This window comes from Meriones unguiculatus, chromosome 1 (genome assembly GCF_030254825.1).
Source record: "Meriones unguiculatus strain TT.TT164.6M chromosome 1, Bangor_MerUng_6.1, whole genome shotgun sequence".
In the NCBI taxonomy this organism is placed as follows: domain Eukaryota; kingdom Metazoa; phylum Chordata; class Mammalia; order Rodentia; family Muridae; genus Meriones; species Meriones unguiculatus.
Genome location: NC_083349.1, coordinates 142,545,353 through 142,564,039, shown reverse-complemented (window position 1 = coordinate 142,564,039; position 18,687 = coordinate 142,545,353). Strand labels below are relative to the sequence as shown.

The window sequence follows — 18,687 nt, the reverse complement described above, 5'->3', positions numbered from 1 at the left end:
GTGTGACCTGTGCACTAACTGGCAATAATTTGTACCTCTTCGCTATAGCAAATCCAAACACTGACTAGAGAACCGTCCAGCCTGAGCTGGCCTTGATATATGCTTGAATATAACAGCCATAAAATAAAAGCAGTAGAGGGAAGTTCAGAAGTGTGACATTCCCTTTGTCTTACAGGTAAAGACATACCAGACTGGCTTCTACACAAAGTTGTCGCTGCTACCAGAAGAGCGTGCACAGCCTCCTAACCCACGCTCCGCTGCTCCTCTCCGGTTCATTCCCTAGCAGCGAAGTTGCTGCCCTGCTCCGCTTCAGCTCAGCTTCCTTTAACTTACAGCCATTCGCAATTTTCTCTTAGCTTCTCTTGGGCTGGCGATGCAGATCAGCTGCTAGAAGGCTTGCCCAGCAAGATGAAACCCTGGGATCTGTTCCTGACACCATAAACCAAAACTGTGGTACCCACCTGCAACCACAGCACCTGGCTATCATCTGCTACACCATGAGTTTGAGGCCAGCCTGGGCTACACCAGACCTGGCTCAAAAAATAGTTCTCTTCACGTTGTTTACGGCTTCTTCTCTGCTTCTCTTTCTTGCATTTCAAAACTGAGCTGTTTTTACTGACAATGCTACTGGCTACTATTACAGGCTTTTAGTTTTCTTTTATTTTAAAATTATTTTTACTTTATTGCATGGGTGCCTGCATGTATAGTATGTCTGTGCACCATGCCTGTGCACAGTGCCTGAGGAGGCCAGACGAGATCATCAGATCACTCAAACCTGGAGTTATAGCTACCATGTAGATACAAGAATCGAACCTTGGTCCTCTGCAAGAGCAGCCAGTGCTTTTTTTTTTTTTTTTTTTAAGATTTATTTTATGTATCTGAGTGCTCTATCTGCATGTACACCTGCACACCAGAAGAGGGCATCAGATCCCATTATAAACGGTTGTGAGCTACCTTGTGGTTGCTGAGAATTGAACTCAGGACCTCTGGAAGAACAGACAGTGCTTTTAACCGCTGAGCCATCCCTTTGTTTTGTTTTCCATGACAGTCTTGCCATATAACAGTCCAGAATGGCTGATGGAACAGCAGTCTTTCTGACTTGGCCTCCATGATGCTAGGTGACTGGCACCACAACCAGCTCAGCCTTTCAAGCCTTTTTTGACTAGTTAGAAACTTGGCAGGGCTGGAGAGGTGGCTCAGAGGTTAAAAGACTGGCTGCTCTTCCAGAGGTTCTGAGTTCAATTCCCAGCATGGTGACTCACAACCATCTTTAATTATACGTAATAAAATTCAAAACAGGAAAAAGAAAAAAGAAACTTGGCATACCCCAGTCACAGTGGCACACTGCTGTAATCCCAGCACTTGGGGAGGAAGTGGCAGGTGGATCACCGTGAGTCTGAGGACAGCCTGGTCTACAAAGTGAGTCCAGGAGAGCCAAGGCTGCATAGAGAAACCCTGCTTTGAAAATCCGAAAAACCCAAAACAAACAAACAAACAGAAACAGAACTTGGCATACAAAAAAACCATTATCATAGAATTCTGCTAGGGAATCAGGGACCCACTGATGGTGCTCAGTAGACAAGCATTCAATGACTTAAATTTCTTCCATAGTTATGACATCCTAGACACCTTAAAATGACGAAAGGCTGAGTGTGCTGCCAAATGTAATCCTAGTATCCAAAAGGGTGATAAGAGAATTGCAAGAGGGTTACATAGTGAAGCCATGTCTCCAAAAGAAGATTGTGTGTGTGAGCCTGTGTGCTGAACTCAGGTCCTCATGAAGAGCAGCAAGTACTGTTAACTTCTGAGCTGTCTCTCCAGTGGAAACCCCCCCTACACATCAATCACTCTTAGTAAGGTGATTAATAACCATGCCTAGTGTGCTCAGAACAATTAGACTGGCCACTAAAACTTGAACAAAAGGATACTTTTGTGGACAAAGACAAGGTTAGTTTGGCCCAGCTGGAGAGCAGTCACCATGGCCGTTTTCTCATCCAGTAGAGCCACCTTTCCAGAAGGATGCCCTTTATCTGTAACTCTGTGGTCTTGCAGTTCTAACGTGTAATGTTCCAGGGGAAAATTCACCTCTGTAAGACACGAAAGGCAGACCCAGGTTAGAGCAGCAACCACTGCAGCCAGAGCGCTGGTCCAGCACTGTGTGAGAAGACAGGGCGTGGCTGTCGCAGGATAATGGATCTCATGGTGAACCTGAGACTGTGACCGGGAAAAACCTGTTTCTTGTTTGATGTGGCTCAGCCCTAACACACACATTTCATACAAGAACTTTCTATTTCTTGTAAACAGGTGATAATGGTGTGACTCGGCCCTAGCACACACCTTTAATCCAAGAGCTTTCTGTACACAGGATTTAATAGTTAACCCTAGGTCAAGAGGATTGAGGGACTAAGTAGAAAGGAAGGACTTTGAGAGAAGAGTATATAAGACAGTGTGGAGAAGAAGGGGGTTTTTTGCATTTGGTTTTTCCCTTCTGAGATGTGAGCTGAGTAGTAGGGTGCTTTCTCTGCCTCTCTGAGCTAGCAGGTTTTCACCCCAGCATCTGGCTCCTGAGTCTTTATTGGTAAAATTGAGCGATTGGGGCTTTCTTTCTTTAAAACAACACATTGGACCTGAAATCAATGGTAAGAGCTGTTTCTAATGCCTTTTCCCAATGGTGACTCTGTAGTCACTGGAGAAGAGGGATGTCATGACCCAAGCATTGACTTAGACACCTGAAAACCAGTGAGCTGCTGAGTGTGCTGCTGCACCCCGTGATCCCAGCAGAGGCAGGAAGATCAGGAGTTTGAGGCCAGCCTAGTTATCTGGGGACTTTAAGGTCAGCCTGAGTTTATCTGAGATACTGTCTCAAATGATGGCAACAGCCAGGCACGGTGGTGCATGCCTTTCATTGTCAAAGCAGTCTGGAGGCAGAGGCAGGTGGAGCTCTGTGAATTCAAGGTTAGCCTGGTCTACACATGCTTCCAGGACAGCCAGGGCTATAAACAGACGCGACCTAAGGGGGGAAACACACACATGAATAAAGAAAGAAAGAAACAAATAAAGGCAATGGTGGGGCTAAAGATAGGGCTCAGTGGTCAAGGTGTGCACTGCTCTTCCAGAGGACCGGAGTTCCGTGCCCAGCGCCCACATCAGATGACTCACAACCACCTGTTAATCCAGCTCCCAAGGGTCTACCACCCTCTCCAGGACTCTGTGGGCAACTGCACTCACACGTACACACAAGCACACACATGTAAACACAGTTAAGACTAAAATAACCTAGTGAGCTGGGTGCATGAGCACTAAGTAAGTATGGGAAGGACTAAGCGAATGGAGTTCATATAATTTGTTGGTGGGCTTGTGTAGCCCATAGGCTAGTAAGCTTAGCTAATGGGCTTATGGAGAAACAACTCTTTTTTTTTTTTTTTAAAGATTTATGTATTTATTACGTATACAGTATTCTGCCTGCATGTGTGCTAGCAGACCAGTAGAGGGCACCAGATCTCATTATGGATGGTTATGGGCCATCATGTGGTTGCTGGGAATTGAACTCAGGACCTTTAGGAAGAACAACAGTCAGTGCTCTTAACCTCTGAGCCATCTCTCCAGCCTGAGAAACAACTCTTGTTGAGAGCACCACAAAGGTCATCCCAGACCCTCTGAGAAACTCTCCACTCGCCCCATCAGCTGATAATTCTGGGCTGGTATCTTAACAGTGAAGGCAAGAATGCCAGTGTCTCCGGACCATAAGCATCATTAGCCAAGTGAAATAAAATCAATAAGCTCTTCAAAAATTGCAAACTCTGGGTACTTAGAAAGATAAACAAGTGGTTTTGCCTGTGGTGGGCGCAGCACAGGCAAAGGCTTTAAGGGGTGGGCCACGGGAAAAGCTAGGCCATCTTACCTGTCATTCTCCCTTGAATCATTTTTGCAACTCGGTATTTAATGTAGGCTCCCACTAAGAGATATGTATCGTGGGATGGTATGAGAAATATGTTCTCCAGAACAAGCAGCCGGATCAACGCTGCCGCCACCTTCTAAAAGACGAAAAGAAATTAAGCAAAAACCTCCTGCCTTGTTCAAAGCTTACTTTTTGTTGTTCGTTTTTGCTTTTACTTTTTGGGACGGGGTTTCTCTGTGTAGCCTTGGCTGTTCTGGAACTGTAGTAGCCTTGGCTGTTCTGTTCTGTAGTCCAGGCTGGCCTCGAACTCACAGAGGTCCCTCAGCCTCTGCCTCCCTGAGTGCTGGGATCAAAGGTGTGCGCCACCACCGGCAGGCAAGCTTACTTTTAATAAGCTAAAAAAATAGTTCTCACATTTATTTGTTTTGCATTGTGTGGGGACGTGACTGTCACAGGGCATGAGGGGAGGTCAGAGGACAATGTGCAGACGTCAGTTCTCTCCTCCCACTACGTGGCTTCCGGGGCTCAAGCACAGGCCGTCAGGCTGGGGTCGCAAACGCTCTTTCCCACGGAGAAATCTCACCAGCCCACTTTTCATAAGTTTAAAAAATGATTTCCTAATATTCACAAATCATTTCAGGTTAACCTGGAGGTGGTCACGGAAGCATCTGAGATGTTAATCAAAGGCTCTCCGGCTGCCCCTCTCTGTCTCCAGCTCCAGCTCTGCCCATGTCTCTGTCTCTCCGTTGCTTTCCTTTTCTCCCTCTCTCTTCAACTGACAGGCCCTGTTGTGCAGGTTAGCGCAAACAGGTAGCAGGTGCGAAAGCAAGACTCAATTATGTTCTTTTCTTTTTCTTCCTTCCTTTCATTCTTGTCTTCCTTCCTTCCTCCTCTCCCCCTCCCTTCCTCCCTTTCTTTCTTAAAATGTTTAAGATTTATTTTAGTTTTTTTTAATGTGTGTGTCAGTGAGCCATGTATGTGCCTGGTGTCTTTGGAGGCGAGAAGAAGGCGTTGGATCTCCTGAGAGTGAGACTGTGAACTGCATGTGGGTGCTAGGAATTGAACCTGAATCCTTTGGAGGAGCAGCGAGTGCTTTTAACTGCTGAGCCATCTCTCCATAATCAGGTTAAGGGCATCGCTAGGGAGCCTGCACAGTTGTTCTTTGGTCATGTAAGTTAAATGCTTCTCAAAGTCGATTGTTGTTCCTAACTGTATTTGTTAGCTAAAATCTGTAAGTACACTACAACAGGAAGCTGGGTAAAGTGTTACAAGTCTATAATCCCACAATTTAAGAGGCTGAGGCAGGAGGATCAGAAGTTTGAGGCCAGCTTGGGCTACAAAGAGGAACCCAGCTTTAAGAACAAAAGAGACCCCGAGCTGGGGAGATGATGGTCCCATCACTTCACTCCTTGCAAGACAAGCATGAGGTGGTGAGCTTGACAGGTGGATCCTCCAGGGACAACCTGGAGGATCAGCTGTGAGTGATCAGTTTGAGGCTCATTCAGTGAGCCTCAAAAAGTAAAGTGGGCAGCTCCTGGAGCGCAGCCAAGGTTGACCTCTGCTCTCCACAAACACATGTGCACACATATCAACAGAAAACTCCCACTAAAATAAAGAAATAAATGCAGAGTTGAGGATCTAGATACATGCATGTCATCTCAGCACTGAGGGGGTTGTGGTGGGAGGGTCCCTGTAAGCAGGAGGTCATCCTAGGCTACAAAGTGAATTCCAGGCTAGCCTACACTACAAAACCAGATCCTTTCTCAAAGTTGGGTGGTGGTGGCACATGCCTTTAACCCCAGGATTCCCAGGACTTGAGAGGCAGAGGCAGGCAGACCTCTGAGTGATAGGTCAGGCTGGTTTACAAAGTGAGTCCAGGACAGCCAGGGCTTCAAAGAGGAACCCTGTCTCAAAAACCAAAACAAAACAAATGTAAAAATAAGGGCTGGAGGTGGTTCAGTTGTTAAGCGCTTGCTGTACAAAATGAGGATCTAAATTCAATCCCCAGGACCCAAGTAAAACAGCTGGGCATGGTGGAATGCAAAGCTAGGGAATTAGACACAGGAGAATTTCTGGGCCTCGCTGGCCAGCCAACCTAGCCAACCCACTGAGCTCTAGGCTCAGTGAGAAAGACCCTATCTCAAAAATTAAGGTGGAGAAGCTGGGTGGTAGTGGTGCATGCCTTTAATCCCAGCACTCCAGAGGCAGCGGCCAGCCGGATCTATACAGAGCAAGTTCCAGGACAGCCAGGACTACACAGATAAAACTTGTCTCAAAAGAAAAAAAAAAAAAAAAAAGAAGAAAGAAAGAAAGAAAGAAAGAAAGGAAAGAAAGAAAGAAAGAAAGAAAGAAAGAAAGAAAGAAAGAAAGAAAGAAAGTAGAGCCAGGTGCAGTGGCACACACCTCTAATGCCAGTACTTGGGGAGGCAGAGGTAGGCTGACCTCTGGGAGTTTGAGGCCAACCTGGTCTACAAAGCAAGTCCAGGACAGCCACTACACAGAGAAACCCTGTCTCAAAAAACCAGGAAAAAAAAAAAAAAAAGGAGGATAAACAAATCTTTGATTAAATACAAGTACATCACAACAAAACTACGGATACAAAAGAGGTATGGTAAAGCTGTGAGATGGCCCAGTGAGTTAAAGGCTCCTGTCAAGCCAGCCTGGGGACCGCTCCAACCCACATACATGTGAACAGGGGGAGCGACTCCACCCCGCTGTCCTCTGAGCTTCGCAAGCACGTCACGGCCCGAGGCCACTAGTAAGTGAACGATACATTTAAAAATGTTTAAAACATAAGTTTGAAGAAAAAGAAGTTAAAGGCAAGTCACTCATAAGGGCTGGCAAATCAAAGGCAGGTGAGAAAGGCAAAGACTGTTCTTGAAAGATGCAGCACCCTTGTTAAAAATTAAGAAGAAGCAGGAGTCAACCGATATTCTCTTCGAGAGATTAGGAGGGAAGGGGGGGCAGGACATGGAGAGAGAGAGAGAAAAGGGAAGGGGATGGGGCACCCCAAGACAGAGAGAGACACACAGAGAGAGAGAAAGAGTAAGAGGGTAAGAGAGAGAAGTAAGAGAAAGTAAGAGAGAGACCACGTGTCGGGGTTGTCCCTTTAAGGGGCAAGGTAACCACGCCTTCCAGGTGTGGCCACCTGACTGGAGACACATGATGACATCATAGGTTGCTGGGTAACACAGGAGCAGGTTGTGTTCCAAAATACTAACAACCCCATGTTCCAAGTCCTTCTCACAGGTCTGGCATTTCCACTTGACCTTAAAAAAAAGTTGCGAACCGCAGTTTAGGGGAGACAGAGCATCTACACTTCTTCTGCGGTTCTTGTTTTCCGTGGGCTCTCGCTATGTAGGCCCAGAGTTCAGACTCGATATGCAGTCGACCAGCTACATTTCTGTTGTTGTTTTTGTTTTCAAGACAGGGTTTATCTGTGTAGACCAGGCTCGCCTCAAACTCAGAGATCCTCCTGCCTCAGCCTTCTGAGTGCTGGGATTACAGCATTGCGCCACCTCACCCTGCTGGCTGACCATCTGGATTTCTAAGATGGACCCAAGTTTAAAATGTGGGGGAGATAGCTCAGTCAGTAAAGTGCTGCTGCATTTGCATGAGGACCTAAATTTGACCCCCAGCATCTACATAAAAGCTGGGTACAGCCGCACACTTCCGTAATCCCAGTGCCGGAGAGGTGAAGACTGGAGGATCCCAGGAGCTCACAAGCTAGCCTGTACACTGGACAGGAGAGGCCTGGGCTCAATGACAGACCTGTCACAAAATAAGGTGGGGCACTCTCTTACTGTCTCCCTCTCACTCCCGGTTGTCATAAGTAAGCAGCCTTCTCCTTTAACACACTCTCCTGCTCCCATTTTCCCTCATCACAGGCTACAGAAATGAAGCAAGCTGACTGGAGACTGAAACCAATTTAACGGTGACCAAAATAAATGTTTCCTCTACTGAGAAATAAAAGGGGTTTGGATTGGTGTTCAGTGCTGCACTGGCTGGTTTGGGGGTTAACTTGACACAAGCTAGGATCATCAAAGAGGAAGGAGCCTCAGCTGAGGAAATGCCTCCATGAGATCCAGCTGTGAAGCTTTTCTCAATTAGTGAGCACTGGGGGAGGGCCCAGCCCATTGTGGGCGGTGCCATCCCTGGACGGATGGTGCTGGGTTCTATAAGAAGGCAGGCTGAGCATTCTAGGGGAAGCAAGCCAGTCAGCAGCACCCTCCATGGCCTCTGTATAGCTTCTGCCTCCAGGTTCTAGCCGTGCTTGAGTTCCTGTCCTACTTCCTCCAGTGATGGACTATGATCTGGAAGTGTAAGCCAAATAAACCCTTCCCTCCCCAACCTGCTTTTTGATCATGGTGTTTGTCGAAGCAATAGAACACTAAGACAAGTGGTTAAGAGTACTGGTAGCTTCTGCAGAGGACCTGGGTTCAATTCCCAGGAGTTCCTGGGCATCCAGGAGCATCTTCCAGCTTGCAAGAGCAGCAGGCACACACGTGGTGGGAGACACATGGACAGCCAAACACTCACACACCTAAAATAAAATTTTAAGTTTGAAGTAAGCTAAGCCTTGAGTGGGCTTGGTAGCGCATTTCTTTAATCCTAGCACTCAGGAGGCAAATGTTGGAGAAACTCTGAGTTTTGAGGCCAGTCTGTTGTCATAGTGAGCTCCAGGACAATAGAGAGAGACCGGTCTCCAAAAAGCCCCCAAAACTTACAAAATGCAGTTAGATTTTTTTTTTTTAAAGTCAGCAGATGGGGATAGCTCAGTGGTGAAGCACTGGCCTGCCCTTTGGAAGGCCTGGGTTTGCTCCTCAGCGTTACCTCACTCTTCAGCCCTGGTGGCACAGATAACCCTCCTGAGTGCTGGGATTAAGTGCCTGAGACACCACCACATTCTTGAACGGCTTTTTCTTTATCTTTTCATTTTGTTTTGGTGGTGGTGGTGGTGGTATTTATTAATTTCTGTGGTGAGGGGTTTGAGAAAGAGTTTCTCTGTATAGCTCTGGCTGTCCTGCAACTCACACTGTAGAACAGGCTGGCCTCCAACTCACAGCAATCCGCCTGCCTCTGCCTCCTGAGTGCTGGGCTCAAAGGTGAGCGCTGCCACCACCACGCAGCAAAATAACTTTTTCAAGCAAACGATTGCCTGTTGGCTCAAATAATAGCAGGCAGGGTTCTACTATATTCCCCAGGACGAGACTTCAGATGGCTATTTCTAGCACAGGCTGCTCACCTTGTAGAAGGGCTCATAAATGCGGACTTTTACCACAGCAGCTCCAGTTCTCATCCCAGATACCAGAATCACATCTCCTTGTCTCTCGTCTCTTTCCATCTCAGCTATGTAGTCAGGGGGAGAATATTCTGCTTCCGAGAATTTCAGAATCCTGGAGATACAAAGTCAGATTTGTGTCTAATAGGGCTAATGGTCTTCTAAACTTTGGTCTCTATGAAGCCTGTCTGTGTAGACAGCTCTGAAATACCTTTGCTTGCCTGTGAGCCTAAAACTGTCCCTTTCCCTCACTCAGCTCCCCCACCCCAGGGTTTCTCTGTGTAGCCCTGGCTGTCCTGGACTCACTTTGTAGAGCAGGCTGGCCTGGAACTCAGAGATCTTCCTGCCTCTGCCTCCCAGAGTGCTGGGATCAAAGGCATGCACCACCATGCCCAGCCACGAATTAAGTTTTTTAATTTCTGATTTCCAGAAGAACTAGCCCATGGCTAAGACTGCTATGGAACTACAGTTTGGGCTGTCTGTTATCTGTTCTTTGGTACTGAAAACAGAATCCTTTTTGTTGTTGATTTTATTTTATTTTAATATTTTAAGACGACCCCACTGTGTAGCCCTGGCTGGTCTGGAACTGACTAAATAAACCAAGTTGGTGTGGTAGTGCATGTCTTTGATCCCAGAACTTGGAGGCAGAGACAGGCAGATCTCTGTGAGTTTGAAGCCACACACACACACACACACACACACACACACACACACACACACACGGCTGTACTCACACATACACACACAAACTGACTTAGCTTTGACCTTAGAGATCAGCTTGCTTCTGCCTCCCAAATGCTGGGACTAAAGGTGCTTTCCTTTAGTCTAACACTCTAATTCAGCCTGAGCAGACAGCCTGACCTCAGAGATTCCCCAACAACTGCTCATCCTAACTCTCATGAAGAGTCCCACATTTATCTCCTGTCTTCTACTGAAGACATCTGCCCTAGTGAATATACTTATTTAAAAAAGGCCACACAGCAGGGTTATCAGGGTCCACACAGCTGGCTGAGGTCCAGTGTCACACAGGAACACTATTGTGGGCTTCTACCTTACCTGATCTTGCTTGATAGCTCTTCTCTTGCTGACTCCTTGTCCTGTGCAATGCTCCACTCAAACACCATGCCTGCCAGGGTACTAAATGTGTTTCCTGTAGAGAGCAAGTTAAAAGTCAGCAAGACAGAATCACATCTTCCAAAACATTCAAGTGTCTCCAACAAGAAAGGGAACTAACTAGAAAATAGTTTTAGGTATTTTTCTGTAACAACAGCACTTTTATTAATCAACTAAAACATACACTTGAGGAAGATCCTTACACAGACAATGTGAATGCTGTTCTACCAGGCTTTTTTTTTTTTTTTTGTGACCATGCTGGCCTCGAACTCAGAGATCCACCTGTCTCTGCCTCCCAAGTGCTACCACACCCAGACTTTTTCAAGTCTTAAAACCGAACCCAGTAGTCTTGGGCTACTGAGGTGGTTTAGTAAATGTAGGTGCTCACTGTGGAAGCCTGGCAGCCTGAGCTCCCTCCTGTAGCAGAGGTCAGAGGGCTGTCCTCTGACCTCCACATGAGTGCCACAGCACAGCACACATAGACAACCCAGTAAATAAAATTTCAAAGTCTGTATACTGAATAATTTACAAACACAATAGTGACGACTGGTTTTAATGTCACTTTATAGCATTAGGGTCTTAGAGTTAAAGCTACATAAAATCATCCTCAAGAAAGACTTAATAGCTTGGCAGCTGTGACGCACGCCTTTCAATGTCAGCTCTGGGAAGGCAGAGGCAGGCAGATCTCTGAGTTCAAGCCCAGCCTGGTCTACAGAGTGAGTTCCAGGACAGCCAGAACTACACAGTGAGACCCTCAAACAAACAAACAAATAAGTCAACCCTGCCTGCCATGCTTGAGGGCCTGAGTTTGAGCCCCAGCCATGTGATAGGAAGAGAGAACTGTTTCTGTTTCTGGATGGTCAACGTGAAGGAGCAGTGCTCTATTCTAGGCATGCTTTTTCTCAGATCATTTCTAGTCTCTTACCTTTTGCATCCAGGGCCCTCACCATAAGTTCCAGCGGGGCATCATCCACATACAGCTCCCGGGTTCGGGATACAATTTCAATGCTGTCTATCACATCTACCTTAACATCACAGCGTAGTTCATGGTCCGTCACTACAATGGAGCAGAAAGCTGCCTAGTTAAGTAAAACAGGGAAATGATTTATTAAAAGTCTCAGAAGGTTATAAAAAAATCTGGCAAGTGGGGTGCAGTAGTGTACACCTGTAATCCCAGCACTCAGGGAGGCAGAGGCAGAGGCAGAAGGATCTCTGTGAGTTCGAGGCCAACCTGGTCTACAAATGAATCCAGGACAGCCAAGGCTACACAGAGAAACCCTGTCTCAAAAAAAAAAAAATGAAGAATGAATGAATGAATACATAGATGAAAGTCTGGCAGCCAGAGCTATATAGAGAGACCATATCTCAGAAAAACAAAAAGGAGCTTCTGTTTTGTGAAATGGCTCTACGGGTAAATGTGCTGCCAGGTCTTGAGGATAAGAGAACAGAAGAGTGACTACTTTTTTTAAAGTGTTTTATATGTGTGTGGTCTTTTATCTGTATTTATGTCTGTGCACCGTGTTCATGCAGTGCCCAAGGAGGCCAGAAGAGAGCATCGGATCCCCTGGATGTGGAGTTATAGGGGGCTGTGAGCCACCATGCAGGTGCTGGGGGTTGAACCCAGGTCCTCTGGAGGAGCAGCCAGGGCTCTCCGCTTTTCTCAGGGCCAAAGAGCAGTAGGTTTTTCTTTGTTTTGGTTTTGGGTTTTTCGAGACAGGGTTTTGCCATGTAGCCCTGGCTGTCCTGGAACTCACTCTGTAGACCAGGCTGGCCTCAGAGATCCGCCTGCATCTCCCTCCTGAGTGCTGGGATCACAGGTGTGCACCACTGAGTCCCGGAGAGCAGTTTTTGGAGTTGGTTCTGGATGAGAGGCCTGCTAAGAGCTGTGTTTTAGCCACATCCCTGATTCTGTAGCTTTATTGTAGGATAACATCTCTTGTATGCCAAGTTTCTGACCAATCCAAAATGCCTGAACAACAAGGCTGCTTGCAGGGGCAAACACCTGGCATCACAGAGGCCAAGGCGGGAAGACTGCTTCACGGTCAGCCAGTCTGGGCTGCTGTATCGCAAGACCCTGTCACAAAAACAAAACCCAGAGCTGGATCTGTGTTATTCCTTGTCTTTTAAAGTAGCATTTTTTTCTTTTATCTTTTATAAAATTAGGGTAATAGGCTTTTTCTTTTTTGTTTTTTATTCAAGACAGGGTTCCTCTGTGTAGCCTCGGCTGTCCTCACCTGGGATTAAAGGTATACACCACCACTGCCTGGCTCCTGAAACTACTTTTGAAAATGTTTTATGTGCATGGGTGTTTGATCTTTGTGTGTATCTGTTGCAGGATATTTGATCCCATTGTGAGCCGCAAGTTTGTGAACTGTAAAAACCTGTTTCCAGTTGTGGAGCAGCTTAGCCCTCAAATACACCTTTAATCCAAGAACTTCCTTTTTCTTTCTTTCTTTCTTGTTATTTCTTTTTTTTTTTTTTTTTTTTTTTGGACACAGGGTTTCTTTGTGTAGCCTTGGCTGTCCTGGACTCACTTTCTAGACCAGGTTAGCCTGCCTCTATCTTCCCGAGTCCTGGGATTACAAGTGTGCACCACTGTGAGGCTCAATCCAAGAATTTTCTGTTTATTGTAACCAGAAGGTTGTGGTGTGGCTCAGCTCTAGCACACACCTTTACATAAAAAAGCTTTCTGAAAACAGGATTATATAAAGTTAACCCTAAGTCAAGAGGAAGAGCAAGCAAGCAGCTGATGGGGATTAAATAGGAAGGACAGACTTTGAGTTGAAGAGTGTTTAAGACAGCATGGAGTAAAAGAAGGGGCTTTTGGCTTTTGGCTTTTTCCCTCTGGGGCATGAGCTGAGTAGAAAGGCTTTTTCCTCTTGGGACATTGGCTGAGTCTGGTGGGTGCTTTCTCTTCCTCTCTGAGCTAGCAGGATTCACCCCAATATCTGGCACCTGAGTCTTCACTGGTAAAATCAAATGAGGAGATTTTACTGTTTTACAACAATATATGTCTGTGAACGATTTGCATACACTACCCTTGGGGGCCAGAACGGGGAAAAGATTCCCTAGAACTGGAGTTACAGAGGTTTTGACCAGACACTGAATCCTGGCTCTCTGAGCCACCTCCCCAGCCCCTGAAACTGCTTCTTATATTCACAAACAAGAGAATACATTATAGATAATGAAGGTCAGAATTTTAAAAAATTATTTCTTTCTCTCTCTTGGTGTGAGTGTACATGCATGCCATGCGAGGCATATGGATATCAGTAGACAATTTTGTGGCTCAATTCACTCCTTCCACCTTTACATGGGTTCCAGAGATCAAACCTAGGTCATCAGGCTTGGTGACAAGTACCTTTACCCATAAGCCATTTCACCAGCCCAGGTCTGTCTTTCGGAGCGCAAAAGTTGCAAACAAACAAAGTAAAAAAATCAAGAATGAGCCCAGATTAGAGTTAAAGCCATCACTATGAGTGCACATGCATTTTAATATATATGGATATATATATATAAACACACAGAGAAGTAAATGTAGAGATGTGTACACACAGGCTGGTGTGTGCTTGTTTCTCTCTTAGCTCTGTCCACTACCTTAGCACCAAGCACACCAGCATTTGTTTTCTAAATATAACTCTAGAGCTCAAAAAAAAAAAAAAAAAAAAAAAAAAAGGAAGTGCTATGCTGGGTCCATAGCTTAGTTGGTGGGGTATTGGACTAGCACAGAGGAAGCCCTGGGCTCAAACCCCAAAACTGCATAAGCACAGAATGGTAGTGCACATTTGTAATCCCTTCAGAGGTGGAGGCAAGAGGATCAGAAGTTCAGGTCGTGCACACTGACTCAGAGGCCAGACTTACCTTTAGAAAAAAAGCAAGGAAGTACAGTAGAAAATCACACAAATAAGGGCACATCCAAAGGCCATAGGAGCCAACCTGAAGGATACCACAAATATGTGGTCATGATGGTACACACTTTTAATCCCAGCACTCCAAAGGCACAGGACAGCCTGGTCTCCATAGTCAAGTCAGGCCAGCCACAGCTACATGGTAAGACCCTGCCTCAAGAAACAATAGCCACAAAACCCAAACGAACAAATCCTGTAACATACCCACTTCTCGAGCAAGAATAATACTGCTGAGACGTACAGGTTGGGTGGATTCAGAGACAAGAACAGCTCTTTGGGAACAAGAGGTACCATTTTCATATAAAGGCTCAATGGTAACTGCATCATGATGTGTGGAATGCCTGCCCCCCAAAAAAAAAAATAATGGTTAAGAACATATAATACATGGGTCAAGACAATACATGGAAGAAGTGTCTGTAAATCTCCTATGTTACATGTTGCTAGGACACAAGACCTAAAATGGAGACTGAGCAGAACCTTTTCCCAGTGAGCTCTGTGCAAAGATCTAAAATGTTACTGTATTTCTCCCACAATGTTTAAAGTAAGATTCATGCCAGGTGGTGGTGGCACATACTTTCAATCCCAGCATTGGAGAGGCAGAGGCAAGTGGATCTCTGAGTTTGGGACCAGCCTGGTCTACAGAGCAAATTCCAGGACAGCCAGGGCTGCACAGAGAAACAAAAATATAAGTAAATACACACAGTGTGGGATAACAGCATTGGGGCTGTTTGCAACAAGCTGTAAACCTAGAAGCTGAGCTGCTAAGATGGAAAGTTGCCTACATTCTGAGACCAAACAGAAATACAGAACCACACGCCTGTAATCCCAGGCAGATCACTGTGAGTTCGAGGCCAGCCTGCTCTACAAAGCAAGTCCAGGACAGCAAAGGCTACACAGAGAAACCCTGTCTCGAAAAATACCAATAAAAAAAAAATCATTATTAGCATCTTGGATGGATGGAAAGCTCTCAGAACGAGAATGATTCCCGAAGGATGAGCATCACCCGGGCTTATTCACAATAAGTTCCTTATACTTCATGAAACAAGAGTTGAAATTCTTGTACGCTGGGATAAAAACCTCACCGCTTCTTGTAGGAGGCAGGAAAGGGGCGGGGAGTAGCACCTAGCTGGAGGGCTTGCTGACCACGTGCAAAGCCCTTAGGATGAATGTTGGGTTATCTAAGGACGCCCTTTAGTTAACTCCCTCACGGATCAGGTAACCACATGACCTGCTACTGAGTTCTCTTTAATCAGGAAGAGCATCATCCCAGAGTTTACTGCCCAGGATCTTCCACTGAACCCCTGTACAGGGGGAGGGGCCCTCCAGTCACACGCGTGATGAATCGTGTCTTGTTACTCTGGTTTTGTCTTGCTGTCAGGGTCTTTTAACGTGGCTCTCATTTCACTCCATCAAATTAGGGAAAATAAACGCTGGAAGCGTCTGACACGGGGTGCTTTCCTGTGCCAGCAGCTGTTTACACTGACTAGCTGTCTCTCTGCTACTTACAGAGCCTCACAACTTAAGCTGTATCCCACCCACGGATGCCACGTCCGGGCCCCTCCAGACTGCGTGACCTTTTCCTCTTCGCTGTGGGGACAAGGTCGTGGGCTCTCTGCCCCGGGGCCCTCACCAGACGTAGCAGCCACGCTGGGCCTCCAGCAAGAAGGGCACCCGGCCTGGCTCCCGGCTGAAGGGCAGTAACACTTGTGGCACATTGAGTTTGTTGGCCAAGGTCCCAATCAAAAACAGGAAGTAGTGTGGAGTCAAGGAGAAAAGGAGCCCGAAGCCTTGAGGAAGAGGCGCCCCAGAGCCAACCATGGCGACCGCCTGGTCTCGGCTCCCACTCAATTCCACGTGGCCAGCACCAGCACCAACCAATCCTAAGCCACAGCGTCACGGGGGTGTCTTCTTGCTAGGAATTATGGGTACTTTCTAAATTCGTCAAAATGCTAATTTATGGAAATTTTGGGCACAGACTGAAAGGGTCACTTTACTGAATATTCAGTGGTAGACTTTTAACAGCAAAGAACCACATACAAAAGTCCAAAACAACTGGGCATCCCATTTCTCCTCCTGTTGTTTCTAGCGTTTGACTCCATTTTTACTTTTGTAATAAAACAGGGCAGAAAGACTGGGGTGAAACTCATGACTCGCATGTACAAAAGTCTAGGTTCAACCCTAATACTAAGAAACAAGTTACTTAATTTTAAAAATTGAAGTAATTTCCCTTCAGCATTAGTCTAGGGCATAAATAGGAAAAAAAAAAAAGTCCAATCTATAGGATAAACAGCTGTCCTTTGTAAAAGTAAATATGTTGTTCTTCTCTAGGAACCGAATTTATGTCCTGCTTTAAGACCACAATGCGGGAAACGCCAGACACTGGCCCCAGAAGCAACTTGGAAAGTCACTGTCTCATACAACACTACTTAGCAAAATAGTCCCTGGGAGCACTTGTTTTCTAGGGGTGTGGTGACCCATGGTAATCAGGAGCTAAGGCAGTGACACTCCCTGAGGTGCACCCACATAAAAACAGGCCACAGCCTGCCTCTCATCCCACGACACTGGGGAGGCAAGGACCAGGAGGGGTCTGAGTGCCAGCCAGTCTAGTGAGTTTGTGAACACTAAGTGCAACCGGACATCCTGCCTTAAAAAAAAAAAAAAAAAGTGAAAAGTGATCAAGAAAGACACCTGTTTCTGGGCCCCATGACCCCCCCCCAACAAAAACAATTCTAAATCTTTCCTCCAGGTATTCAAAAGAATCCTCAGGAGCATGAGCAACATCACATACTAAGGCGGCAGTCCATGGAGTTCATATGGTTGTACTGACGAATGTCCAGTCTGTTGGACATTACCTGACCACCACTCTATAGGGGATGGCATTACATCCGGACAAACTTCCACCCTACCTTTAAGATTCGGGTTTGCATGCTGAGTACATGTTGGCACAGTGCCACCGCATGACTGTGGCCGGCAGAGGCCGACCTGTGTCAGTCAGTCCTTTCACTGTGGACACCAGGATCAAACTCACATCTTCAGGCTCAGCTGGTTGGTCCCCTTCACCGGTCAGAGGAACTTTCTCTTTGCAGTCCAGGCTGCTCTGGAATTTATGCAGCCCAGAATGGCCTCAAATTTGTAGTATTCCCGTCTTTCCCAGGCCTCCCCACCCTTGCTGAAATTATGGTTTGAAGCCTGGCATACCCAGGGATTCAGCAGGAGCTAATCCTGCTGTTGTTGTCTTGTTCAAGAAATATTTTGAGCCAATGGTGGTATACACCTTTTAACCCCAGCAACCAAAAAAGAAAAAAGGATTTATTTTCTTTTTTTTGGTTTTTCAAGACAGGGTTTGTGTAACTCTGGTTGTTCTGGACTCAGAGATCCACCTGCCTCTGCCTCCCCAAGCGCTGGGATTACAGAAGTGTGCTACCACTCCAGGCTGAGCAGGAAACTTTAAAGCTGGGCATAGTAGCTTGTGCCTTTAATCCCAGCACTCGGAAAGCAGGTGCAGGTGGATCTGAGTGTAAGCCTGGTTTACATGTTAAGAACCTGGCCAGCCAGGGCTGCATACTATCTCAAACAAACAAACAAACCAAAAGCTAAATAATAATGCCTGCAAGTGTGTAGAAGCCAGAGGCGAAACTTGGATGCTTTCCTCAAATGCTTTCCACCTTAATTTTTTTAAAAAATTGAATTTTGCTGGGTGGTGGTGGTGGTGGTACACGCCTTTAATCCCAACACTCGAGAGGCAGAGGCAGGTGGATCTCTGAGTTTGAGGACAAAGAGCTACCCAGAGAAACCCAATCTCACAAATAAACTTTATTTTTCTTTTTGCACCAATTGTGGAGGTGAACACTTCTAATCTCAGCACTTGAGGAGCAGCAGAAGCAGGCAGAGCTCTTTTGAGTTTGAGGCCAGTCTGGTCTACACACTGAGTTCCAGACAGCCAGGCCTTTAGAGAAACCCTGTCTCATAAAACAAAAAACGAAAGAAAAAAAAATGTACTGAGTCTGTGCGTGAGCTTGCAGTTGAAGCGGACCACGTGTGCAGAAACCCTCAGGTGCCCTGGAACTGGAGTTACAATTGGCTGAGGCACAACTTGTGCTGGGAACTCTCTCCCTGCACCACCCCCTCTTTTGCATAAACAAGTGATCCTTGAGCCACCTGGGGCTGCTTGTTTTTCTAGACAGGGTTTCTCTGTATAGCACTGGCTGTCCTGAAACACTAGGTACTCAGAGATTACCTTGCCTCTGCCTGCTGGATTTAAAGTGTTTGACCTCACACATCCAACCAAGAGACAGGGTCCAGACTGAACTAACTGGCTGGCCAGTAAGCCCCAGGGATGCTCCCGTCTCACAGCAGGCTAGGGTGCTGGGACAACAGGTAATATGCTGTCCTTAGCTTCCCCCCACCCCCAAAGATTTATTTAAGCCAGGTGTGGTGGCTGACACTTGTAATCCCAGCACTCTGGGAGGCAGAGACAGGTGGATCGATGA

General features: G+C 46.4%; 1 protein-coding gene across 1 annotated transcript in view; it reads right to left on the bottom strand.

Moving 5' to 3' along the window:
• The window catches only part of Nup210l (nucleoporin 210 like), a 94,840-nt gene extending 78,812 nt beyond the window's left edge, over positions 1–16,028 (bottom strand). The window contains exons 1-7 of the mRNA XM_021646719.2: positions 15,828–16,028; positions 14,402–14,538; positions 11,218–11,349; positions 10,236–10,329; positions 9,144–9,294; positions 3,902–4,034; positions 1,929–2,087 (exon numbers count right to left, since the gene is read on the bottom strand). Coding sequence (XP_021502394.1) covers positions 1,929–2,087; positions 3,902–4,034; positions 9,144–9,294; positions 10,236–10,329; positions 11,218–11,349; positions 14,402–14,538; positions 15,828–16,015 — 994 coding nt within the window. The 5' untranslated portion in view covers positions 16,016–16,028. The remainder of the gene's footprint in view (positions 1–1,928; positions 2,088–3,901; positions 4,035–9,143; positions 9,295–10,235; positions 10,330–11,217; positions 11,350–14,401; positions 14,539–15,827) is intronic.
• Positions 16,029–18,687: the final 2,659 nt, after the last annotated feature.